General features: G+C 38.4%; 1 gene segment (V, D, J or C); it reads right to left on the bottom strand.

The window, feature by feature from the left end:
* Window positions 1-18,523: 18,523 nt before the first annotated feature.
* Window positions 18,524-19,049, bottom strand: LOC119805780. The segment is given in 2 exon segments: window positions 18,524-18,855; window positions 18,962-19,049. Coding segments are annotated over 2 exon segments (378 nt in total).
* Window positions 19,050-23,068: the final 4,019 nt, after the last annotated feature.

Genomic DNA, 23,068 nt, shown 5'->3' on the forward strand with positions numbered 1-23,068 from the left:
CTTGGTTTGTGATTTTCCTTCTATTACTTTCTGCAAGGCTGGATTTGTGGCTGCGTATTGTTTAAATCTGTTTTTGTCCTGGAATATCTTGTTTTCTCCATCAATGGTGAATGCAAGCTTTGCTGGGTATAGTAGTCTATGCTTGCATCCATGTTCCCTTAGTGTCTGTAGCACATCTATCCACGCTCTTCTGGCTTTCATGGTTTCCATTGAGAAATCAGGTGTAATTCTGATAGGTTTCCCTTTATATGTTTTGTGACCTTTTTCCTTTGCAGCTCTTAATATCTGTTCTTTATTCTGTATGTTATGTGTTTTGATTATTATATGGCGTGGGGATGCTTTCTTTTGATCCAGTCTATTTGTAGGCTTCTTGTACCTTCATAGGAACATCCTTCTTTAGGTTGGGGAAGTTTTCTTCTATAATTTTGTTGAATATGTTTTCTGGGCCTTTGAGTTGTAATTCTTCTCTTTCTTCTACCCCAATTTTTCTTAGGTTTGGTCTTTTCATGGTGTCCCAGATTTGTGTTAAGAATTTGTTAGATTTGTTTAGTTCTTTAATCTGTGAGTTTATTTCCTCTATAGTATTTTCAGAGTCTGAGATTCTTTCTTCCATCTCTTGTATTCGGTTGGAAATACTTGTCTCTGAAGTTTCTGTTCGTTTACTCAGAGTTTCCATTTCCAGTCGTCCCTCAGATTGTGTTTTCTTCAATACCTCCATTTCATTTTTCAGGTCTTGTACTGTTTCCCTTACCTGTTTGATTGCTTTTTCTTGTTTTTCTTGGGTATCTTTGAGAGATTTATTTATTTCGTCTACCTTTTTGTTTGTCAACTCCATTTCTTTATGGCAGTTTTTTACCTCCTGTTTAAGGTCCTCTATTATTTTCATAAAGTACTGTTTAAGGTCGGATTCTTCTATATCTTCTGGGGTAGGGTGTTCAATTCTTGTTGTTTCGGGATGTCTGGATTGTGGTGATGTCATGTTGCCTTTCATGTTGTTGGAGGAGCTCCTGCATTGGCGCCTGCCCATCTCTTCCTTCAAAAGGAGCCCGGAGGCGTTTGGTGTCCTAGACCAATCTTTGCTGTGACTGAAACTGGTTGGATCTCCCCTGTGTCAGAGGAGGACCTATTCCTTGCGTCACAATCTGAAGAAGCCCGCACTCCCTTGCAGGAATCCCCAGACCTGCCTGGAGGCCAGAGTCTGGTTCCTCTGGGTGGATGGCCTTAGAACAGGAGCAGGACACCAGTTCAGGTGGAACTGAACTGGTGGAATACCACACAGCGGACCTGGCAGCACAATCTGAAGGAGCCCGCACCCCTCTGCAGGAATCCTCAGACCTGCCTGGGGGCCAGAGTCTGACCCCTTTGGGTGGATGGCCTTAGAACTGGAGCAGGACACATGAGAACACTAGGGAAAGCTTGGGAGACACAGGGACTGGAGAAACAGACACAAGCCTGCAGAGGGACATTGGGGTAGGGGGTCTGTGCTCTCTTCCAGGGCAGGTTGCCCCAAGGTCCGCATTCACTCACCAGTTCAGATGGAATGTCAATGCACAGGATCAGGGATTCCAGGCAGCCCAGGGTCGCAGCCCAGAAAAAAGGGCCAAGGTGGGGGCAGGGCGGGATGGAATACCACACAGCGAACCTGGCAGCACAATCTGAAGGAGCCCGCACCCTTCTGCAGGAATCCTCAGACCTGCCTGGAGGCCAGAGTCTGACCCCTTTGGGTGGATGGCCTTAGAACTGGAGCAGGACACCTGAGAACAACTAAGAAAATATCACTGGTGCTACTGTGTTGAGAGGTCAGCGAGGTATGAAAGTGCATCTCCAGAAGTCGTCATCAGGACTGCAGTGTCCCAAAGAATGATGGATCCACTGGCAGACTATCAGGTCCCCTTACAGGCCAAGCAGCTCTCAGGGAAAGGCCTACCTTGCCCCAGGCAGGCCAATGTAGGAGGGGACCTCCCACGGGCCTGGGCGCACTCAATTCCAGGTCCCCAGAGCCCAAATGGGCTGAGCTGTGGGATTTTGTGTCCCCAAAGACGGGAGGATGAGGCAGGGGGAGGGGGAGGATTCTGGGTGCAAGCTGGGAAGGGACAGGAAGAGAGAGGCAGTATCCGGGGAGAATAACCCCTGCAGGAAGAGCAGGAAGTGTGCTGGTGGCAGGGGGAGTTGTGGAGTGTCAGTGGTCCCTCTCCGGGCAGCTGCCGCGGTTCGGGCACTCACTCCTCACTCACCCCAAAGAATGATGGATCCTCTGGCAGACTGTCAGGTCCCCTTGCAGGCCAAGCAGCTCTCAGACAAAGGCCTATCTTGCCCCGGGCAGTCAAATGAAGGAGGGGACCTCCCACCGGCCTTGGTGCACTCAATTCCAGGTCCCCAGAGCCCAAACCGGCTGAGCTGTGGGATTTGTGGCCCCAAAGATGGGAGGATGAGTCTCTGCAGCTTTTTTAGAGCCTGTCCTGGACCTAGCTCTTGTAGACCAGGCTGGCCTCGAACTCACAGAGATCCGCCTGCCTCTGCCTCCCTAGTGCTGGGATTAAAGGCGTGCGCCACCACCGCCTGGCTAGCTTCTTTATTTTTTATGTAGAAATCAAATTAATAGAAACTGAGTGATATGTAGTTCAGCAGTAGAGCAATTGTCTCGTATGCACAAAACCCTGGATTCATTTCCACACAGCATAACAAAACCCTGTCATAAAGCTTGCATCACAACTGGAACTCTTAGGGTGATATGTTATGAGCTGCTGGCCTGGTCTGTCACCAGTGTACCATGTTCCTTTAAGAGACAAGCCCTGGCCACTCCTAAACTCCCCCCTTCCACCAAGGGAAGTGGATATCCAACATCCTCCAGCATACACTCTCTCTTTTCTCTTTCTCAAAAAGGTCTCTATATTTCTCTCTCTGTCTTTCTCTCTCATCCCCCCTCTCATAGTGCCTCTTTCTCTGTTCTTCTCCCTTCTCCCCCTTTCCTTTCCTCTCCATAACACATTAAATAAACTCTATATCCAAACTCTTTCACAATGATGTATGTCTTTTTCCCACCTGCTGTCTTCTCCATCCTCCAAGGTGACCCAACACACCAAAGCCTCAGGGAACTTGCTGGGGCCTGGGTCATCTACAACAACCTCTTATGGGAATGACTGTCCCTACAGGGACCACTGCACCTTGTAGGATCAGCCCCACACCCTTATATCATTAAAAAAAGAATAACATGATGCAGAAGAACCAGAGCTCAAGATATTCTTTGTCATTATAATATAATTGAGGAAAGCACAGACTACATGAAACTGATATCCTCCAGAATATAATATATAAGACATAAAATTATAAATGATTGCACAATACATATTACAGGAAGAGATAATTTCCAGGCACAGGAGACCAATCTTTAACATTCCTCTGTACCTTCTTCACAGTGTGTCTTCTCAGTATATACTAACAGCACTTGAGAAATTTGGAACCATGTTTAACACTTAGTATCTAGGAAGCATTGACACTTCTCTCATCAGGATACTATATCTGAGTCATGTGTTATGCTTTTCTCAGCTGTACTTAATCTTGAATGATAATTAACAGCCCCTCATAGTCTTCCTGCCTTTTTATAGCAGTTTGAAATAAATGGAAATTTTGACATAATGTAAAAATATTTAATTCAGTGTGCATGAAAATTTCCTTGCAATGCATTTCACAATCTAGATCTGAGCTGCTCCCTCCTACCTGCAAAGAAATGAGTCCCAGATACTTAGAGTCTGAGTGAGTCAAAAATCTCATGTTGTTTTTATCAAAAAATACTTTACAGGAAAACAAAATTTTATACTAAGTGTTAATGACACACATAGAGAGATACATACATATATAATATATATGAGATATTCAGCAATAAGCATGCTAATTATAGGAAAATGTGTAGAATTGTCAGACAATGTAGAAAATCAACTAAAGTAAAATGGATAGCATTAGAGATTATGAAGTTATGAACAGTGAGGAACTTGTTATTAAATTTCTTTTCACTTGCATGTTTTTAAAAAGATGAAATCAATGAAAATTTAAGATGAGTTTGTTTATATTAGGGTAAGACAGATAATAAGGAGAGTGATAGAGAAGTAATTATTTCAAAGAATTGTAAATACATACATTGAAACAATGTTAACGAAATTAAAACTCTTACCTTACATGACTAACATATACTAATTAGATATAAGCATATATATTCAGCTAAACTATATCAAATAGTTCCATAAGCATCAACTCAACTTATAATAGAAATCTCATATGCACATGATAGTGGTGAGCCCACAGGTATTATACAGTAAATGTATAGCTTACAGATATATTAGTCTAATCCATGGGAGTATGACCACTCCATATTGATAACCTGTTCAGCAGAGCTGAGAGAACATTTGTCTTTTGGATATGTCACTGTCAATTCCGTAGAAACATTGTGAAACCATGGATTTTCCCCCTTCAAAATGGGATTCATTCCCCAAATACCTCAGCTGTATAACTTCCTCCTCCTGCAAGGGCAATGGAGTAACCTTCCATGAGTCAATCCCCCAAAATTACCCTTGATAAAAGACAGCATAAGACCTTCCTTCAAGAGGATGGGAATTTAGTGCCCTGACTGTTCATGGATGAGTCCAAAATTCCATCCTCTTCAAAATTCCATGGGACAAATTGAATCTAAAGAGAAAAAAAAAAAGCTTCTTGTAGAAGTCATCTAGCATATGCTTAAGATGAAAGGCCTTAAACTTAATTCTAACCAGCTTTCTGAATTACTTAAATTTGTGCAAACAGTAAACCTTTGATTCCCAGACTGTGAGAATTTGGATTCTGAGTCCTTGGAGTCTTTTAGGAAAGATTTTAATGAATGAACTTTGAAAAATGCAAAACAGCAAGTGCTTCCCATGAGCAGTTCTATGTGGAATATGCTTAAATAAGCTCTGGAAACTGATCAAGAACTTAAATCAACCTTCTAATCTTTAAATAAACAAAAACAAGACCTAATCTAGCAGGCATTAGATCTAGATGCTTCTCATTTGGACAGTTTGGCCACAATTTTAAATTTTGCTCCTCTAATGGAGGGAGTAGTAGAAGTCCAAATGTCCTAGGTTCAACTCAAAATAGTAATTAAAAAATGACACCTGAACTCTGCCCCTGATGCCAGAAGGGCTTTCACTGGAAATGGGATTGTAAACTTCTTCAAAAGGAAGACACACTCTCAAATGATGCAAAAGCCCCTGCTGCTGATGGGATAACCCAGACTAATCTTGGAAAATTCAAAAGGACACTGCCTATAATCTCCAATGACCATTTCTAAAAATTCTCAGATCATTTTAATAGATTATAGAATTGTTTCTTTACCATACCTTTGCAAGCCATAAATTTTGAGCATTTTGCATTTAGTTTACCTCCAATTAATTTCCAGAGATCTTATCAACAGTGGAAAACCTTTCTATAAGGCACTAAAACAAGCTGAACCTTGTATTAGAAGTTTGTAAATGCAGTCCTCTTACAGTCTGTATAAAGTCCTCTGATGTATACCTTTTTCACTGTATAGATGATATATTGTATAAGAGTCTATTTGCAAGAGGTGTTACAATATCTGATTCAACATTTAATCTTATGTGGGTGTCAGGTGGCACCCTGAGAAAATTCAAACGTATCCACAGTTTTCTTATTTTGTCCATGTTATCCAAACACATTTTGTTTCTTCTTAGCCTTTGCAATTCCACATGAATCATTTATGAACTCTAAATGACAATCAAAGACTGCTTAAAAATAGTAATTGGGTTTGATCTATCATGGAGATATCCATGGATATATTCAAGACATTATAAAACATTCTCCATGGTGACCACAATCCCAGGACACCTTGGAAGCTAACACTGAATCAAAAAGTGTCTTGGCTCTTATAAAAGAAAAACTTTATTCTCAAAGGCTCCTTCATATAGATTACAGTAAACCAGAGTCTTTCTATACTTCCTTCTGAGTATATACCCTCTGCCTACTTTTGGTGGAAAGGGTCACTAGAAAGATTGAATTTTCATGTAAACATTAAAAATGTGGCTGCCTATAAATCCTTGCTTCTTTTCTTTTTGGACAAAGAAGAAGCAAGTAAAAATAAAAAGTTAACAGAAAATTGAAATTGGTATAGGACTGAGACAGAATTACAACTAAGAAATGATAAACACCTAAGTCAGAAGATTTAGAACAGAGTACAAGAAAAAAAAACAGAATAAAGAGACATATGGAGGAAAAATTGCCTGTAACTGAATTGTTTTCCCTTAGATCTCCTTAGTTATTTCCCTTCACTTGCCATTGAAACATGTTTAATAAAAGCTCAGAAACAGATATTGGAGATCAACCTGAAGATCATAAAATCAAAGCAGCCAGCCATACTATATTACTTAAAACTCAGTCCAAAATGGTGATACTTCTTCCAGGAAACCTCAGAATGAGATTAAGATTGAGAGCTGTCTCCTAACATTTTATAATACCCTCTAGTTCTGTGATTAATAATGTGTACCACTACTGCCTGGTTTCTATGGCAAGCTTGTATGGGTACTGGGATTAAAGCTGTGTGTCATTGTTTCTTGGATAGTGAGGCTGGCCATTAGGACTGTTGTACTTTTCTAATCTTCAGGCAGTCTTTATTAAAAGAAATGAAATGCAATTACATTTCCTTTTTTTCTCTAAAATAAAAAAGAAGTTTATAACTAATATAAAAAACTCTATACAATAAGTATAATATATATATAATACATATAGGCAATAACTACATGAAAATGTCTATTTCATTTTCATTTGAGAAATTCATAGAGAAAACTTATATCTATCCTATCTTTGTGAATTTGAAGTCTTGTACCTAATTTAGTGTTTATTATAACTTTCTTTCTGCATCAGGTAAATATTAAAAACTATAAATATTAATTGATCAACTCCCTCAGAGACTCAATAAGTAAATAATATTAACTTAATAAACAGGAAGTGGAAGTAAGGGACTTCCAATAAATGTGAGTAATGATACAAACAATTGTCTGCCTTGACAGTCACCCAAATTTCTTCTGCATTGTAAAAACATCCATCTTCAGCCTAAAGGACTAACATATCCAATAGATTTTTCTTTGAAGAAGGATATTCTGAAGGGATGTCCCTTCTTTTCTTGAACAGATTTGGCAGTCACTTTCTTTTGTGTTCTGCTTATGAAATTAGATAGCGTACTCTCAGCAGTAGAAGCAGGGTCATTTTCTTTCATTATGGCTTAAATTTTCCATAAAGAAATTAACTCCATGTGTAGTTTCTTCAATGCCCATTATCTTCTCTAAAGATAAAAGATAGCCTGTTATGAAAACATGTTAAAAGCCATAATCTGTAGATGCCTGAAGTGTTGAAGTCAATCTAAAATATATCTTTGTTTGACCATGAAAACATAGGTAATTTCACCCCATGTTTGATTATAAGTGACTAATTACTAACCTGCATTTCCTTGTTATTCTAAACAGTTGGGAATAATAACTTTCAAAGACTAGAGATTTACATTAAATTGTTTAATGAGCTGCATGTTTTTGGAAAATTAATCTCAAAATTGTATTAATGTACAAAATTTGCATAGAATATACAAAAGTCCAATCCAATGTAAGACATTAAAAACTAGTATGATATAGGTGTGTCTTCTATCTATGTGATGATTTCATTGGTTAGTTAATAAAGAAACTGCTTGGCCTGATAGGTCAGAACACAGGTGGGTGGAGTAGACAGAACAGTATGCTGGGAGTGAGGCAAGATGCTTCAGGCAATCGCCATGCCTCTCGTCTCTGGAGGAGTCGCCATGAAGCCAGCCACCAGGTCAGATATGCTGAATCCTTCCTGGTAAGACACCACTTCATGGTGCTACACAGATTATTAGAAATGGGTTAAGCAATATGTGCTAGTTAGCCAGAAAGGGGCTGGAGATAATAGGCCAAGCAGTGTTGAATGAATACAATTTATGTGCTGTTATTTGGGGGCATAAACTAGCCAGGTGGCCAGGAGCCAGGCGGGAACACAGCCCACTGCATCCACAATACACTAGTATTTGTTTTCTAAAAGTATATTCAATATTATACCTTTTTAACTTATTGTATCTATATCTTCCACTTTTATTTTCAAAGTAGATAAAATAATCTACCCTTTTAATGTATCATATTTATATTCCACTTTTTTTCTTTTCAAAACAAGAATCTTGCATATAATTTAGTTTCTTTAACTCTTTTTCTGATATCTATGTTCATGCCACCACCAAGAACAATGCCATGCAGTTTTTGCTGCTAAGGCTGAATCAGCAGCCTCTCTTAAAGGAGCTGTGCTTATGTTTGCTGAGCCCACCTGAGAAAATGTTGCTACCAAGAAGCCATTCTTAACTCTGTTTTACCTGTCTACAATGTGGAGCTCAAATTAATGACCCAAATCACATGTTGTACTGACTGAGCTACCAGGCAATAACTAGCAGACCTCCTACAACAAATTGGTGCCCACATGGCCAACCAAAATCCACTTAAAAACATGACAGAGCTTGAAAAGGATTTTGAGACATAAAATTACAGTGTAATTCAGCTTTTTGCTGTTTGCTGGTGGCATGCTGCAGCTCCATTAAGAGAAGTTTTCCTGTTTCAGTGGCAGCAAAAAACAAACAAAATGAGCCACACAGTTTTGAAATGCTGGTTTTCTGGGCCAAGCTGAGAGCATGAAATCTCTTTTTCAGGCCTTCTGGCTACTGAACATTTAGTGGGATTGAGAGAAGACTGCTGCAGCTTGCTTAATGGCAGCGTGGACTGGCTGTATGCTGAGAATGGGGTTTTGGGCATGGCTATCAAAGGAAGCAAACAGCTCTGCCATGCTGGGTTGGGTGAGGCAAGCAGTGAGTACCATATATGTCCTAGTAATGTTACAGCTTAAGTTTTAAAAGGGACTTAGCATGTTAAGAATTGCTCCTGGATAGTTAAGAATTACAGATATACAAAAGGACAGATTTAGATATAATAGACCTCTAAATGGGTCACATTGTTGGATAAATATAAATAGACTTGGGATAGAGAAGAAAATGAATACAGAGAGTTATCAAAAGAAATAGACATTAAAAGGAGTAAAGAAAAATAAGCCATGTAAAGATAGAAAATTTACAGAGAGTTTGGATTGTGTATGTTTTTTTTTTTTAATTTTTGACTGTAAAAGAGTGAAGTATCCAACATACATACTTTAAATGTATCATGAGCTCAGAATTTGAGTCTAAGGGTATGTTGCCCTATAATGAGGTTCTTCTTTTGTTTCTACAGAAGATGAGAAACTATGGAATCAGTCCAGACTAATGTAGTGTGATGAACCAAGAGCTCCTGAAAGGTTGCCTTGAACTCCCTTCAAAAAAGAAAAACTATAGTTTTGTTTTTAAAAAAAATATAAAGAATATGACATCCATATTCTCAAAAAGTGAAGTGGCTGTTTTTTTTTTTTTGTGGCTTAATGGGTTATGTGTTGGTTATATGTTTTTGTTCATGATCTTGAAGATAGTTGAACAAAGGAGATGAGATTTAGAATTCTTATTTGAAACCCCCCCAAATAAAAAGATACTGACATGACAGAATAAAAAGGTAATTTTGAGTCTACTCTTAAAAGCAAAATGGAGGGATATAGTTATGGTAAGATAAATTGGTAGATTATTGAATCTACTTTTAAAAAGTAACTACTACTTTAATTGTTTAAAATTGGATTTGACTTCTGTATATTATCTACAAATTTTATATATTGATATGAGATTAATTTTGTTAGAACATACAGTACATACATTTCTACTCTTGTTCAAGGTATGCCTATACAACTATACCTATATAACTCATTAAATAATGTATAGCAAATTTGGGGTTAATAAGGAAATTTTGGTTAATAGTTAATCACTTATTACAGTAGAATTTGTAGTCAAATTAGGTGGGTTTTGGAGGTCAAACAAAGATATATCTTATATAGACAGGTCATCTTTCCATACTTCAGAGATTACAGAATATGACAATAAAGATGTTTTAATGATATAGGTTTTCTTGTTTATCACAATGATACATATGTGCTCCTGGTAGCACCAATCTACATCCAAGAAGATGATTGATACTGAATAAGCTCCATGAAGATATTATTTTCTTTATGACAAAAATAAGTCACTGGACAAGAAATTGTTCTTTCCTTGACTGTTGAGAATATACTGTTCTAATTGGACAAGGAAGATACAAGAAAATGACTGTCAACACTGTCAATATGAGGGACAGAACTTCAGAATATCTTGCTCCACAGAAAAGTTTTTTGGCTATGTTAGGATTTAGGTTGAAGCAGAATGCCCCAATGATGCCTGGGTACCTTGAGTGACTTGTTCAGACATCCAGCTGTTTCGGTCATTTCTAACATTTTCTTGGAAGTTGCTTTTACACACTTTTTACTTACTCATTTAATATTATTTCTTCTTGGCTTTCTGAGGTATTAGAAGATTAGAATGTTACATTGATAATTTTCCTTTTTTATGAGACTCAGAAAAATTCACTAAAGAAATGTAAATTGTATAAGGTTAAGAGTTATTAAAAGATAGTTTTAGATAATAAGGCATGTTATGATAGAAAATAAAATAGGTATACATCTTTGGTCTCACTAACATAGGATAGATAATGGAATATTTTCTCTGAAGTTGTCAAATGCAAATGGATTAGACATTGTAGATGTACTTATTCCTTGCATATATTTTTTCCCTCATGGTTTATTTTTTTTATATTTAAAAATTTCCATCTCCTTCTCTCCTCCTTCCCCTCCCTCCCCTCCTCCTCCCCCTTTCCGTCACTCCTTCTCCCCCTTCCCTCCCCTCCCCTCCACCCATACCTCCCCTCCCTCCCTCTCAAGGCCAAGGAGCCATCAGGGTTCCCCACTCTATGCTAAGACCAAGGTCCTCCCAACTCCCCCCAGGTCCAGGAAGGTGATCGACCAAGCTGAGAAGGCTCCCACAGAGCCGTTCATGCAGAGGAATCAGAGCCCAGAGCCATTGTCCTTTGCTTCTCAGTCAGCGCCCACTGTTGGCCACATTCAGAGAGACGGATTTGGTCGCATGATCCATCAGTCCCATTCCAACTGGAGTTGGTGATCTCTCATTAGTTCTGTCCCACCGTCTTCATGAGTGAACGCATCCCTCTCGTTCCTGACTTTCTCCCTCATGTTCTCGCTCCTTCTGCTCCTCATCAGGACCTTGGGAGCTCAGTCCAGTGCTCCAATGTGGGGCTCAGTCACCTTCCCCATCTGTCGCCAGCTGGAGGTTCCCTCACGGTCCTGACTTTCTTTCTCATGTTCTCTCTCCTTCTGCTCCTCATCAGGACCTTGGGAGCTCAGTCCGGTGCTCCAATGTGGGGCTCTGTCATTTTCTTCATCTATCGTCAGGTGGAGGTTCTATGGTGATATGCAAGAAATTCATCAGTCTGGCTATAGGAACTGGCCTTTTCAGGCTCCCTCTCCTCAGCTGCCCAAGGAACTAACTGGGGGCGTCTCCCTGGAAAGCTGGGAACCCCTCTAGGTTCAAGTCTCTTGACAACCCTCAGGTAGCTCCTTAAATTAAGATATATGCTTCCCTGCTCCCATATCCACCCTTCCTATATCCCAAGCACCCCATTCCTCCGAGCTCCCCCGTTCTCCCCTTCACACTTTTCTCTCCCCATCTTCCCTTGGCCCAGTCTTGCCCAACCCTCAAGTTCCCAATTTTGCCTGGCGATCGTGTCTACTTCCAATATCCAGGAGGATTACTATATCTTTTTTTGGGAGTTCACCTTCTTATTATCTTCTCAAGGATCCCAAATTTATAGGCTCGATGTCCTTTAATTATGGCTAGAAACCGATTATGAGTGAGTACATCCCATATTCATCTTTTTGGGTCTGGGTTACCTCACTCAGAATAGTGTTTTCTATTTCCATCCATTTGCCTGCAAAATTCAAGATGTCATTGTTTTTTACCGCTGAGTAGTATTCTAGCATGTATATATTCCACAGTTTCTTCATCCATTCTTCCACTGAAGGGCATCTAGGTTGTTTCCAGGATCTGGCTATTACAAATAATGCTGCTATGAACATAGATGAGCATATGCTTTTGTTGTATGATTGGGCATCTCTTGGGTAGATTCCCAATAGTGGAATTGCTGGGTCCTGGGGTAGGTTGATCCCGAATTTCCTGAGAAACCGCCACACTGCTTTCCAAAGTGGTTGCACAAGTTTGCATTCCCACCAGCAATGGATGAGTGTACCCCTTACCCCACAACCTCTCCAGCAAAGGTTATTATTGGTGTTTTGGATTTTAGGCAATCTGACAGGTGTAAGATGATATCTCAAAGTTGTTTTGATTTGCATTTCCCTGATAGCTAGGGAGGTTGAGCATGACCTTAAGTGTCTTTTGGCCATTCGAAATTCTTCTGTTGAGGATTCTCTGTTCAGTTCAGCTTCTTCACAGTCAAAAAACTCAAAGAAAATACAATATACAGAATCCAAACTCTCTGTGAATTTTTATGTGGCTTATTTTTCTTTATTTCTTTTAATCTATAACTATCTCTACTCTGTCTCTTTAAAGACTTTACCCCTTTTTAAGCACTAACTTTACTTTATGACATTTTAATACTCTTTTTCTTCTCTTTCCCAAGCTGACATATGTCTAACACTATGACCTATTTAGAGGTCTTTTATATTTGAATCTGTCCTATTGCATTGTCCGTAAGTTTTTACTGTCCAGGAACATCTCTGCTTTGTGCTTTTAAATCGCTAAGCACTTAAGAATGTAGGCTGTGACATTCCTAGGCTTTCCCTGCCCAGTCCAAAGAATGTAAGCTGTGACATTCTTAGGCTTTCCCTGCCCAATCCAACATGGGGGAGCCACTTGTGACTCTGAATGAGTTGCGCAGCTGAGCTGCAGAGCAGCAGGCTGCTCTGGATGTTAGCTCCACCTCTCTCCAATTTCAAAATGGTAAATTTACAATTTCTGCTACATCTGGGGCCACCAGGTAGGAGCCACACTCAGCAGTTTAACTCTGAGACTGAACGTGCAGCACAGAAAATCTTTTTATCCAAATCTGACATTCAGAGCACTGTGCAGCCTGGAAACATCTCTCTCCCTCTTACTGAAGCCTGATCCCACCATCTGCCCAGATGCAGGAAGGGAGCAAGGCGTTGTCTCAGAGTACTTTCATCCCAATCCCAACTGGGCACACAAACATCCGGGCCCACAAAAACCATTGAAATGCTGTATACTCAGGGTCCACACTGGCAACAAAGCAAACTTCCACAGTTACAGAAACATATTAGTACCACCTGTGTCTTATCGGTTCACCATGGGTTAAAATTAGAATCCAACAACAATGCTACCCCCAGAAAGCCCACAAACTCATGGAAACTGAACAGTCAACTACTGATCCACACCTGGGTCAAGGAAGAAATAAAGAAAGAAATTAAAGTCTTTCTTGAATTTAATGAAAACAAAGACACAACATACTCAAACCTATGGGACACAATGAAAACAGTGCTAAGAGGAAAGTTCATAGCACTAAGTGCCCACTTAAAGAAAACGGAGAAAGCATTAATTGGTGACTTAAGAGCACACCTGAAAGCTCTGGAAAAAAAAGAAGCAGACTCACCCAGGAGAAGTAGAAGACTGGAAATAATCAAACTGAGGGCAGAAATCAACAAAATAGAAACACTGAAAACAATCCAAAGAATCAATGAAACAAGAAGCTGGTTCTTGGAGAAAATCAACAAGATTGACAAACCCTTAGCCAAACTAATAAAACGGCAGAGGGAGAACACACAAATTAATAAGATCAGAAATGAAAAGGGGACATAACCACAGACACAGAGGAAATTCAGAGAATCATTAGATCTTACTACAAAAGCCTGTATGCCACAAAATTGGAAAATGTAAAAGAAATGGACAGTTTTTTAGATAAATACCATATACCAAAGTTAAACCAGGACCAGGTAAATGCTCTAAATCGTCCTGTTAGTCGCGAAGAATTAGAAACTGTTATCAGAAATCTCCCTACCAAAAAGAGCCCAGGACCAGATGGGTTCAATGCAGAATTCTACCAGAACTTCCAAGAAGACCTAATACCTATACTCCTTAAGGTATTTCATAATATAGAAACAGAACAGTCATTGCCAAATTGCTTTTAAGAAGCTACAATTACCCTGATACCTAAACCACACAAAGACTCAACCAAGAAAGAGAATTACAGGCCAATCTCACTCATGAACATTGAGGCAAAAATTCTCAATAAAATACTGGCAAACCGAATCCAAGAACACATTAGAAAAATTATCCATTACGATCAAGTAGGCTTCATCCCAGAGATGCAGGGCTGGTTCAACATACGAAAATCTATCAATGTAATCCATCAGATAAATAAACTGAAGGAAAAAAAAAACCATATGGTCATCTCATTAGATGTTGAAAAAGCATTTGACAAAATTCAGCACCTTTTTATGATAAAGGTCTTGGAGAGATTAGGGATACAAGGGTCATTCCTAAATATAATAAAAGCTATTTACAGCAAGCCGACAGCTAACATCAAATTAAATGGAGAGAAACTCAAGGCTATCCCACTAAATTCAGGAACACGACAAGGCTGTCCACTCTCTCCTTATCTCTTCAATATAGTGCTTGAAGTTCTAGCAATAGCAATAAGACAACATAAGGGAATCAAGGGGTTTCAGTTTGGAAAGGAAGAAGTTAAACTTTCATTATTTGCAGATGATATGATAGTGTTCATAAGCGACCCCAAAAACTCCACCAAAGAACTCCTACAGCTGATAAACTCCTTCAGTAACGTGGCAGGTTACAAGATCAACTCCAAAAAATCAGTCGCCCTCCTATACACAAAGGATAAGGAAGCAGAGAGGGAAATCAGAGAAGTATCACCTTTCACAATAGCCACAAATAGCATAAGATATCTGGGAGTATCTCTAACCAAGGAAGTGAAGGAATTATTTGACAAGAACTTTAAGTCTTTGAAGAAAGAAATTGAAGAAGATACCAGAAAATGGAAGGATCTCCCCTGCTCATGGATTGGGAGGATCAACATAGTAAAAATGGCAATTCTACCAAAAGCAATCTATAGATTCAATGCAATCCCAATCAAAGTCCCATTAAAATTCTTCACAGAGATTGAGAGGACAATAATCAACTTTATATGGAAAAACAAGAAACCCAGGATAGCCAAAAAAAAAAAAAATCTTATTCAATAAAGGTACCTCTGGAGGCATTACCATCCCTGACTTCAAACACTATTACAGAGCTACAGTATTGAAAACAGCTTGGTATTGGCATAAAAACAGAGAAGTTGACCAATGGAATCGTATAGAAGACCAGGATCTTAAATCACAAACCTACGAACACCTGATTTTTGATAAAGGAGCCAAAAGTACACAATGGAAGAAAGAGGGCATCTTCAACAAATGGTGCTGGCATAACTGGATGTCAACCTGTAGAAGAATGAAAGTAGATCCATATCTATCACCATGCACAAAACTCAAGTCCAAATGGATTAAAATGACACAGCCTTTTTTTTCTGCTGTTATTGATGAATCTGGAAATCCTTTACAGCATGCCCTAGCAAACAGAGAAAAGCTGTGTTAAACTCTATATTTGTGTCTAGAATTCCTTTTCAAGCCCTCTAACTAATGGTGTTAGTTAACCATGTTGGGCAGCCACTCTGTAGTAAGAGGAGTGGCGAGCCGCTTCCTTTAGCCTGGCTCCCGGTTAGCTTTACCTGAAATAATTACACAGAAACTGTATTCATTTAAACACTGCCTGTTCCCTTTTATCTAGCCTCTACTTTGCTAACTCTCACATCTTAATCAACCCATTTCTAATAATCTGTATATCACCACATGACTGTGGCTTACCAAGATGAATCTAACCTATGTCTTTCTCAGAGAGGAGAGACATGGTATCTGCCTGACTCTGCTTTCTTTCTCCCAGCAATCTGTTCAGTCTACTCTGCCTATCTAAGCTGTTGTCCTATCAAAAGGCCAAGTTAGTTTCTTTATTTGACCAATGAAAGTAACACATAGACAGAAGGCCTTCCTAACCAGAAACTCACTGGAGTATAGAGTCTGAGTATTTATGAAAACAGGAGCTCACTTTTTCAGTCTAATGATTTGGTGGAGGCTAAATGTATGTCCACTGGTTGACAGCTTTGCTTTTCTAATCTTCAGCTTGAATCCCAATATCTGCCTCTGGATTTTCACTTTTCATGTTAGATTCCTATTGTACGATCTTTCTCTCTGTGTGTCATCTCTGTCTCTCCCTCAAAACTTATTATTCAATAAGCACATTCATTCAATAGAGAAAATATAGTTATCAGAAATAATGATCACAGCTATACAAAAGACTCTCCTGGTTGATCATAATTACAGCCAAGTTTACCATAAAGTTCAGTCATTTCAGGTTTACTTCTTCACAACTTGACAATAAACTCCTTAGTTTCATCTTTAAATATTTCACTCATGTACTTCAAAGGATCTTACATCTTGCAGTTCAAAATTCTCTTACTTCATTACTTAGATACATCAAAATTTTAATAGTTATTTTCATATGTGTGCATGTGCATTTCTTTGTATATGGTCACATGGGTGCAGGTGGTTTTGGAGGAGAGAAGACATTGTCAGATTAAATAGAACAAAAACTTTATATACTTAAGATCTGTTATTTTGGGTATTGGGAATCAATTCAGATCCTCTTCAAAAAATTGCTTTTACTAATTTAACACTATCTCCAGCCTCTAGAGTACTCCAAATATTAACTGCATTAATATTTTTGTGAATACAAAAGACTAAAAGCTTAGAGTAATCAGCAAATTGGAATTCCATTTAAATAAATAAAGAAAGAAATAAAGAAATAACAAAGTATATGTCTTCCTATATACATTGTCACAGAGTAAACATTCCCTTCAAAATTATCAACACAATAACAAAAAATATTTGTTCTACATCACTATCTATGTTCCTTAGCTTATCATCATGTCACATACAAACTTTAAATGCATTCTCTTATTATTTATGTTATTTTCTTTCTTGTGCATAGATCAGGAAATATACAGATTAATTAACTGGGGATAGGCAGTATTCCCATTTATATTTTTCTACTGACTGATGACCTGCAGCCCACTAAAACTTACCATCTATGTTAAATGTGAATCTTCCCTTCTCTATTACACCTCTGTGAAAACACTCTCACATCTGTTGAGTAAGATACATATTTGACCTCAAATTAAGTCAAACTAACTAGAAATGTTAAACCTTAAAACTTCAGTCATGTTCCAATAGCATTTAATACTTTCAGTTTTGAACAAAAGCAATGGAAAACTAATTTGTACAAAGTCTCAGAAAACATTAAAATAAACAAAAGCTGTTTTCATCAATAGGCATAATTATGAATCTGTTTATCCACAGTAAAAAAATCATATAAAATAATCTAATATTAATGAACACAAACTCAAATCTTGTGAATTACTGACACATATCAAAGATATTTGTAATAATATTTGTAATATTTGTAGACATGGACAGATGGCAGAATTATGGATGTTGTTTTGGGAAATAATTTTATTGAGAGACAAAGGTACAGGAATAAAAGTCAGTATTCATAACTGAGATAATTTCTCCAAGCATATTTCTTTACAGGAAAAAATCATTAACAAAGTGAAGAATATAAACAACCTTGGGAAAAAATGTTCGTAATTAATAATTTATTAAAATATAACTATATTCTTTTCCTTCCAAATGAACTAAAAGCACACTTGGGTCTTATTTGAACCTCTGAGCACCATCCTCAAGGAGAAGAGAGATTATAAATATGCTAGAATGTTTTTATCTAATGATCATGGTGCCATCTTTCTCTTGTTTTTTCTTTTTTTTAAAAAAATATTTATTTATTTATTATGTATACAATATTCACAGTAGGGGGCACCAGATCTCACTACAGATGGTTGGGAGCCACCATGTGGTTGCTGGGAATTGAACTCAGGACCTTTGGAAGAGCAGGTAATGCTCTTAATCTCTGAGCCATCTCTCCAGTTTTTTCTGTAAACATTCATGCTACTATAATAAAAAACATAATCTAACTTATGACTAAATTATGAAAATACTCAGAAATGTCCATGTCCTTTCTTCTCATGAAATTTCAATGACTAGCGTTAGGGTAATTTTTGTCCCCATAGTTGCTAGTTTACACTTTCCTATAAAGAAAGTGTAAACTCATATAATAACATAGCATAAAGATATAATGTGTTGAGGACATTGGATCTCTTCAGAACTTACATGTGGAGAGAATTCCAGAGAAAGTATTAAAAAAATGCAGTTCAAACTCCTGAGAACCTGAGAAGAGTGCTTAATATAATCAGGTCTCCATAAATTCCTGGGATGAACCTGTAATCTCTGTCTTTTGCACCCCCTGGTGGCCCTGAGTGGCCGAACAGTGAGGTTTATGTCTGAATTAACACTGAAGTCCCATCACTGTGTCTTTTGCACAGTAATAAGTGGCTGTGTCCTCAGATCTCGCACTGCTCATTTGCAGGTACAGAGTGTTCTTGGAATTGTCCCTGGAGATGGTGAATCGATCCTTCACAGATGGTGCATAAATAATACTACTGCTGTCTGTACTAATAACTCCAATCCACTCTGGCTCCTTCCCTGGAGCTTGGCGAACCCAGTCCATCCAGTAGTCACTGAAAGTGAATCCAGAGGCTACACAGGAGAGTCTCAGGGATCCTCCAGGCTTCACCAGGTCTCCCCCAGACTCTACAAGCTGCACCTCTGACTGGACACCTACAAACACAGAGAATGTTGTTAGTAAATTGCCACAGAAGCTCTATCTTTTATATATCATGTTCATGTTCACTAACACACTCAGTATCTCTTCATCATCAATTACCTGTTAAAAAAGCAACAAGCGAAACCCAAATCAGCACCAAATCCATTGTGTGTTTTGTTTTCTGTGCTGATCACTGAATGGGAAGACCTGGGCATCCAGGACTGATTCCTTTGTCTGAGCTTCACAGTCAGTGTTTATTTGGTTTTCATGAGAAGAGGTGGGTCTTATTTGCATGCCTTCCTGCTCTATAAGTTCTGTTGTTGGAGCTAAGAGATAGCGTGTTCTAATATGTTTGTAAATGTTGTGGGGAAGTCTAGCAGTAAAAATAATGCTAGGAAATATTTGTATCATTCTAAGCTACTTTTTCTTGGCACACATTAAGTATCATCTATTTCATTTAATAATCACAAAGTTAATATGCATTTTATTTATGAAAAATTTCTGCCCAATTATTTCTGTCCCGTGTTATAGAGGGCAGTGGACCTTGCTTTCTTACTTGCTCTGGAGATCTTTTTTGTACTGTGTTGACTTCAACACTGATGCCCTAGGCACCACCTTAGCTCAGCTACAGCCCTAAGTGTAGTTGCCTCTGGGCTTTGGAAGCTCTATTTTTTTGTTTAGATCATGTGACATGATTGAATTCAATTGTTCAGCAAGGAACTTGAACGACTTTGTCCACATTCATGACATCAAAGAGTTTAAAATTTTTGTGTTATTTTCTATTTTAGTCTCTTTTCCCAGAATATCTACCTATCTGTTCAATAGAAACAGGGAGTGATTGATAAGCTGAACTTCACTGTACAACTCAGGATTTGAATTCTACATGTCCTACACATATGCCTTCACAGGCTTCACAGGAGGATAACCTCACTCATAACAGTCCTCCCCTTTATTTTTCTTATTCAGTCTTTTTCATGCCCTTTTTCAGATATGTAGTAATTGTGGTGGGCCGCTTCCCACCACCTGGCTAGCTTTGCCCAAAATAATTACACAGAAACTGTATTCATTTAAACACTGCTTGGTCTATTAGTTTCAGCTTCTTCTTGGCTAATTCTCACATCTTGCTTTAACCCATATTTAGCAATCTGTGTAGAACTATGAGGTGGTGGCTTACCAGGAAAGATCCTAACCTGCATCAGTCTCAGAGAGGAGAGTCAATGCATCTGCCTGAGGCATCTGCCTTCTTCATCCCAGAATTCTGTCCTGTCTACTCCGCCTTCCTAATTTTCTGTAATATCAAAGGTCCAAGGTAGTTTCTTTATTAACCAATGAAAGTAACACATAGACAAATGACCGTTCTCCATCATTTCCCCTTCTGTTAAACAAAAAAGGCTTTCAATTTAACATAGTAAAATTACATATAGCAAAACAGTTATAAACCAAAAATTACTGTTACAATATTTATATCTATTTTATCTCTTATCATAACAATGGAAAAATATAACTAACCATTCTTCAACTCCATCAAAGACTCCAGAGGATATAATATTACCTAAGCAAACAAGAAGTAAGCAACTTCCAAAACTCTAGAAATGACAGAGACATCCCATTGCCTGGACAGTCACCCAATGTTCTTTTGTACTGTTGGGGCCTCTATCTTCAGCCTACAGGCCCATAGTATCCAGCAGATATTTCCATAAAGCAGGAAATTTCAAATAGATTTCAGTCACTATCTGCTGTGTCCCGCAAAATGTCTCACAGACTCTTTCATGAATCAGGAACCCCGAAAGATCATCTCACATTTACGCAAGTTCAGCAGTCCTCTCTCTGTGGGTTCTTTGTGTCCAGTTTATGCAACAGTTCAGGCAAGAGCAGTTTCTTGCCAAAAGGGCTGTCAAACTCCATAAGGAACCTCTTCAATGCTCATCTTCCTCTTGAAGTATCTGGTGCTGCCAGGAGCAGACATGTCTCTTTGTCATGAAAAGCCCTAATTTATTAAAGCATTAAATGCCATATTCTGTAGTCTTTGAAAGATATGAAGAATGCCTATTTACCTGAAATATCTCTATATATATCTAGAAAATCTAACTAATATAACTATAAGCTTGACAATTATTGATGATTATCCATTAACAACCTATATTTCCTAACTATACATTACATTCTTAAATGAACTACACGATCACAATACCTTAATCAAGATCAGATATACATATAACAATATTGACCTTAAAATCCATAGGGAAAACCCTGTAGCAGCTGTGAATAGGGCCCTAGTGAACCTATTATATTAATGGCACATTAATCTCTTCTGAATATTGCTGAATACCCACACCCAGCAATGCAACAAAAAGTGTGTTGAGTGTAACTAAAGCTCTGCATGTCACCCAGGCAATGTTCTCGGATTTCACAAATGGAATGAGTTAGACGCAGAGACTTTCATGTAAATGCAGGAGATGTACATTTTAGAATGGGAACTAGGCTTTCTCTACAGTGCAGGCAATGCTTGTGTAGCGGTCAGTTCAGGGTCTATTTCTGGATTTATCTTCATCTCTGAATTGTTCTGCACCTCATCTGTGAAGTGGGATTCAACTTGGAACCTAGTGTTATTTATTATTCTTGAGGTCAACAATATTGACAATTATATGTAAGTGTCAGGAAATTAGATCTACTTTCTAAGAAGGTCATCTAAAAATTGTACAGAGCATTAGTGGGGATATGATATTCCTAGATAAGCATGAATTTAATCTTAATCTTAAGGGAACTTCAGCAACTTCAACAAAGCAGAAATTATGTACACAGAGCCTGACATTTAACAATAGGGCTTTCCATCATCTCCTATTCTTGTCTTCAGGATTGTATTCTTGCCATACAGAAATTTTCACCCACATTACCATTTCTCAAAATACAGTCATTCTGTACAGTTGAAACTTTCCAATGCATATGTATCTGTGATAGATACAGCATTACAAGTTCCAGAAAACTTTCCTAATTATAATTTGTATGTGGAGAATCAATGTATCCTGTCATTTTTCTTTGTTCCCTGAGCAGTCCTGTTGCAATTGAGGACATCTGTATGGAGGTTTGAGTCTTGGCTCACACTGAAGACCCATCATTGTGTTTAATTTTCCACAGTAGTAAGAGGCAGTTTGTTCAGCTTTCAAACTGTTTATTTGCAGGTATAGAATACTTTTGAAATCATCTCTGGGGATGGTGAACTAGCCTTTCACAGATGTGCTGTACTCTTGAGTAATTATTATCTTTGTTTCTAATCACTGCAATCCAATCAGTCAGTTCCATGGAGATTGGCAGATCAGGCTCATGAAGAAGTCACTAAAGATAAATACAAAGGGTTCGCAGAAGAATTTCAAGGAACCCCCAGTCTATACCAGACAAACTTCTGACTCTCTTAACTGTACCTCACAGTGGATAGCAATAGTAGAGAATTCTGTTCAAAAAACTCTCATACACATCTACCATAGCTATTATGTATACCCTTCACACACTCAATATCTCTTGTTCTCATAAATGACTTTTAAAAAGACTTACAAGGAAAACACAGTTCTTCCAGAACTTCATGGTGTTATGTCTGTGTTCAGGGCTGATCCCTGAATAGGAAGACCAGGGAACTCAGAACTGAGCTTCTCTGCTAGAGCTACAGGGTCAGATCTGGACTGGTTTCCATGAGCAGGGGGAGGCCAAATTTGCATTTCTTTTTGCTATATCACCTGTGCTTTAGTTGCAGCAATAAAGGGACCAGTTATTAGTGCAGGATGCAGAGATTAAATGGAAGAGTTACTAATAGTAATGGAGTTTATAACATAATTTTGCTTATTATGTGATGACACTTCAATCTTTTACTGTGATTTAGCCAAGTTCTGTAGATGAAGCTGCAGGCCTTCTTTTCATCCCGCTCAGCTCCCGCATGGCTAGTTTTACACCCAAAATAACAACACACAAATTTTATTCTTTTAAACACTGCTTGGCCCATTAGTTCTAGCCTCTTCTTGGCTAACACTCATATCTTGCTTAACCCATTTCTAATAATTTGTGTAGCACCATGAAGTGGTGGCTTACCGGGAAGGATCTTAGCCTCTGTCTGTCTCAGAGAGGAGAGTCATGGTGACTTCCTCACTTCCCTTCTTCCCAGCATTCTGTTCTGTCTACTCCACCCACCTATGTTCTGACCTATCAGGCCAAGCAGTTCTCTTTATTAATTAACCAATG

Source organism: Arvicola amphibius, unplaced genomic scaffold (genome assembly GCF_903992535.2).
Source record: "Arvicola amphibius unplaced genomic scaffold, mArvAmp1.2, whole genome shotgun sequence".
Taxonomy (NCBI): domain Eukaryota; kingdom Metazoa; phylum Chordata; class Mammalia; order Rodentia; family Cricetidae; genus Arvicola; species Arvicola amphibius.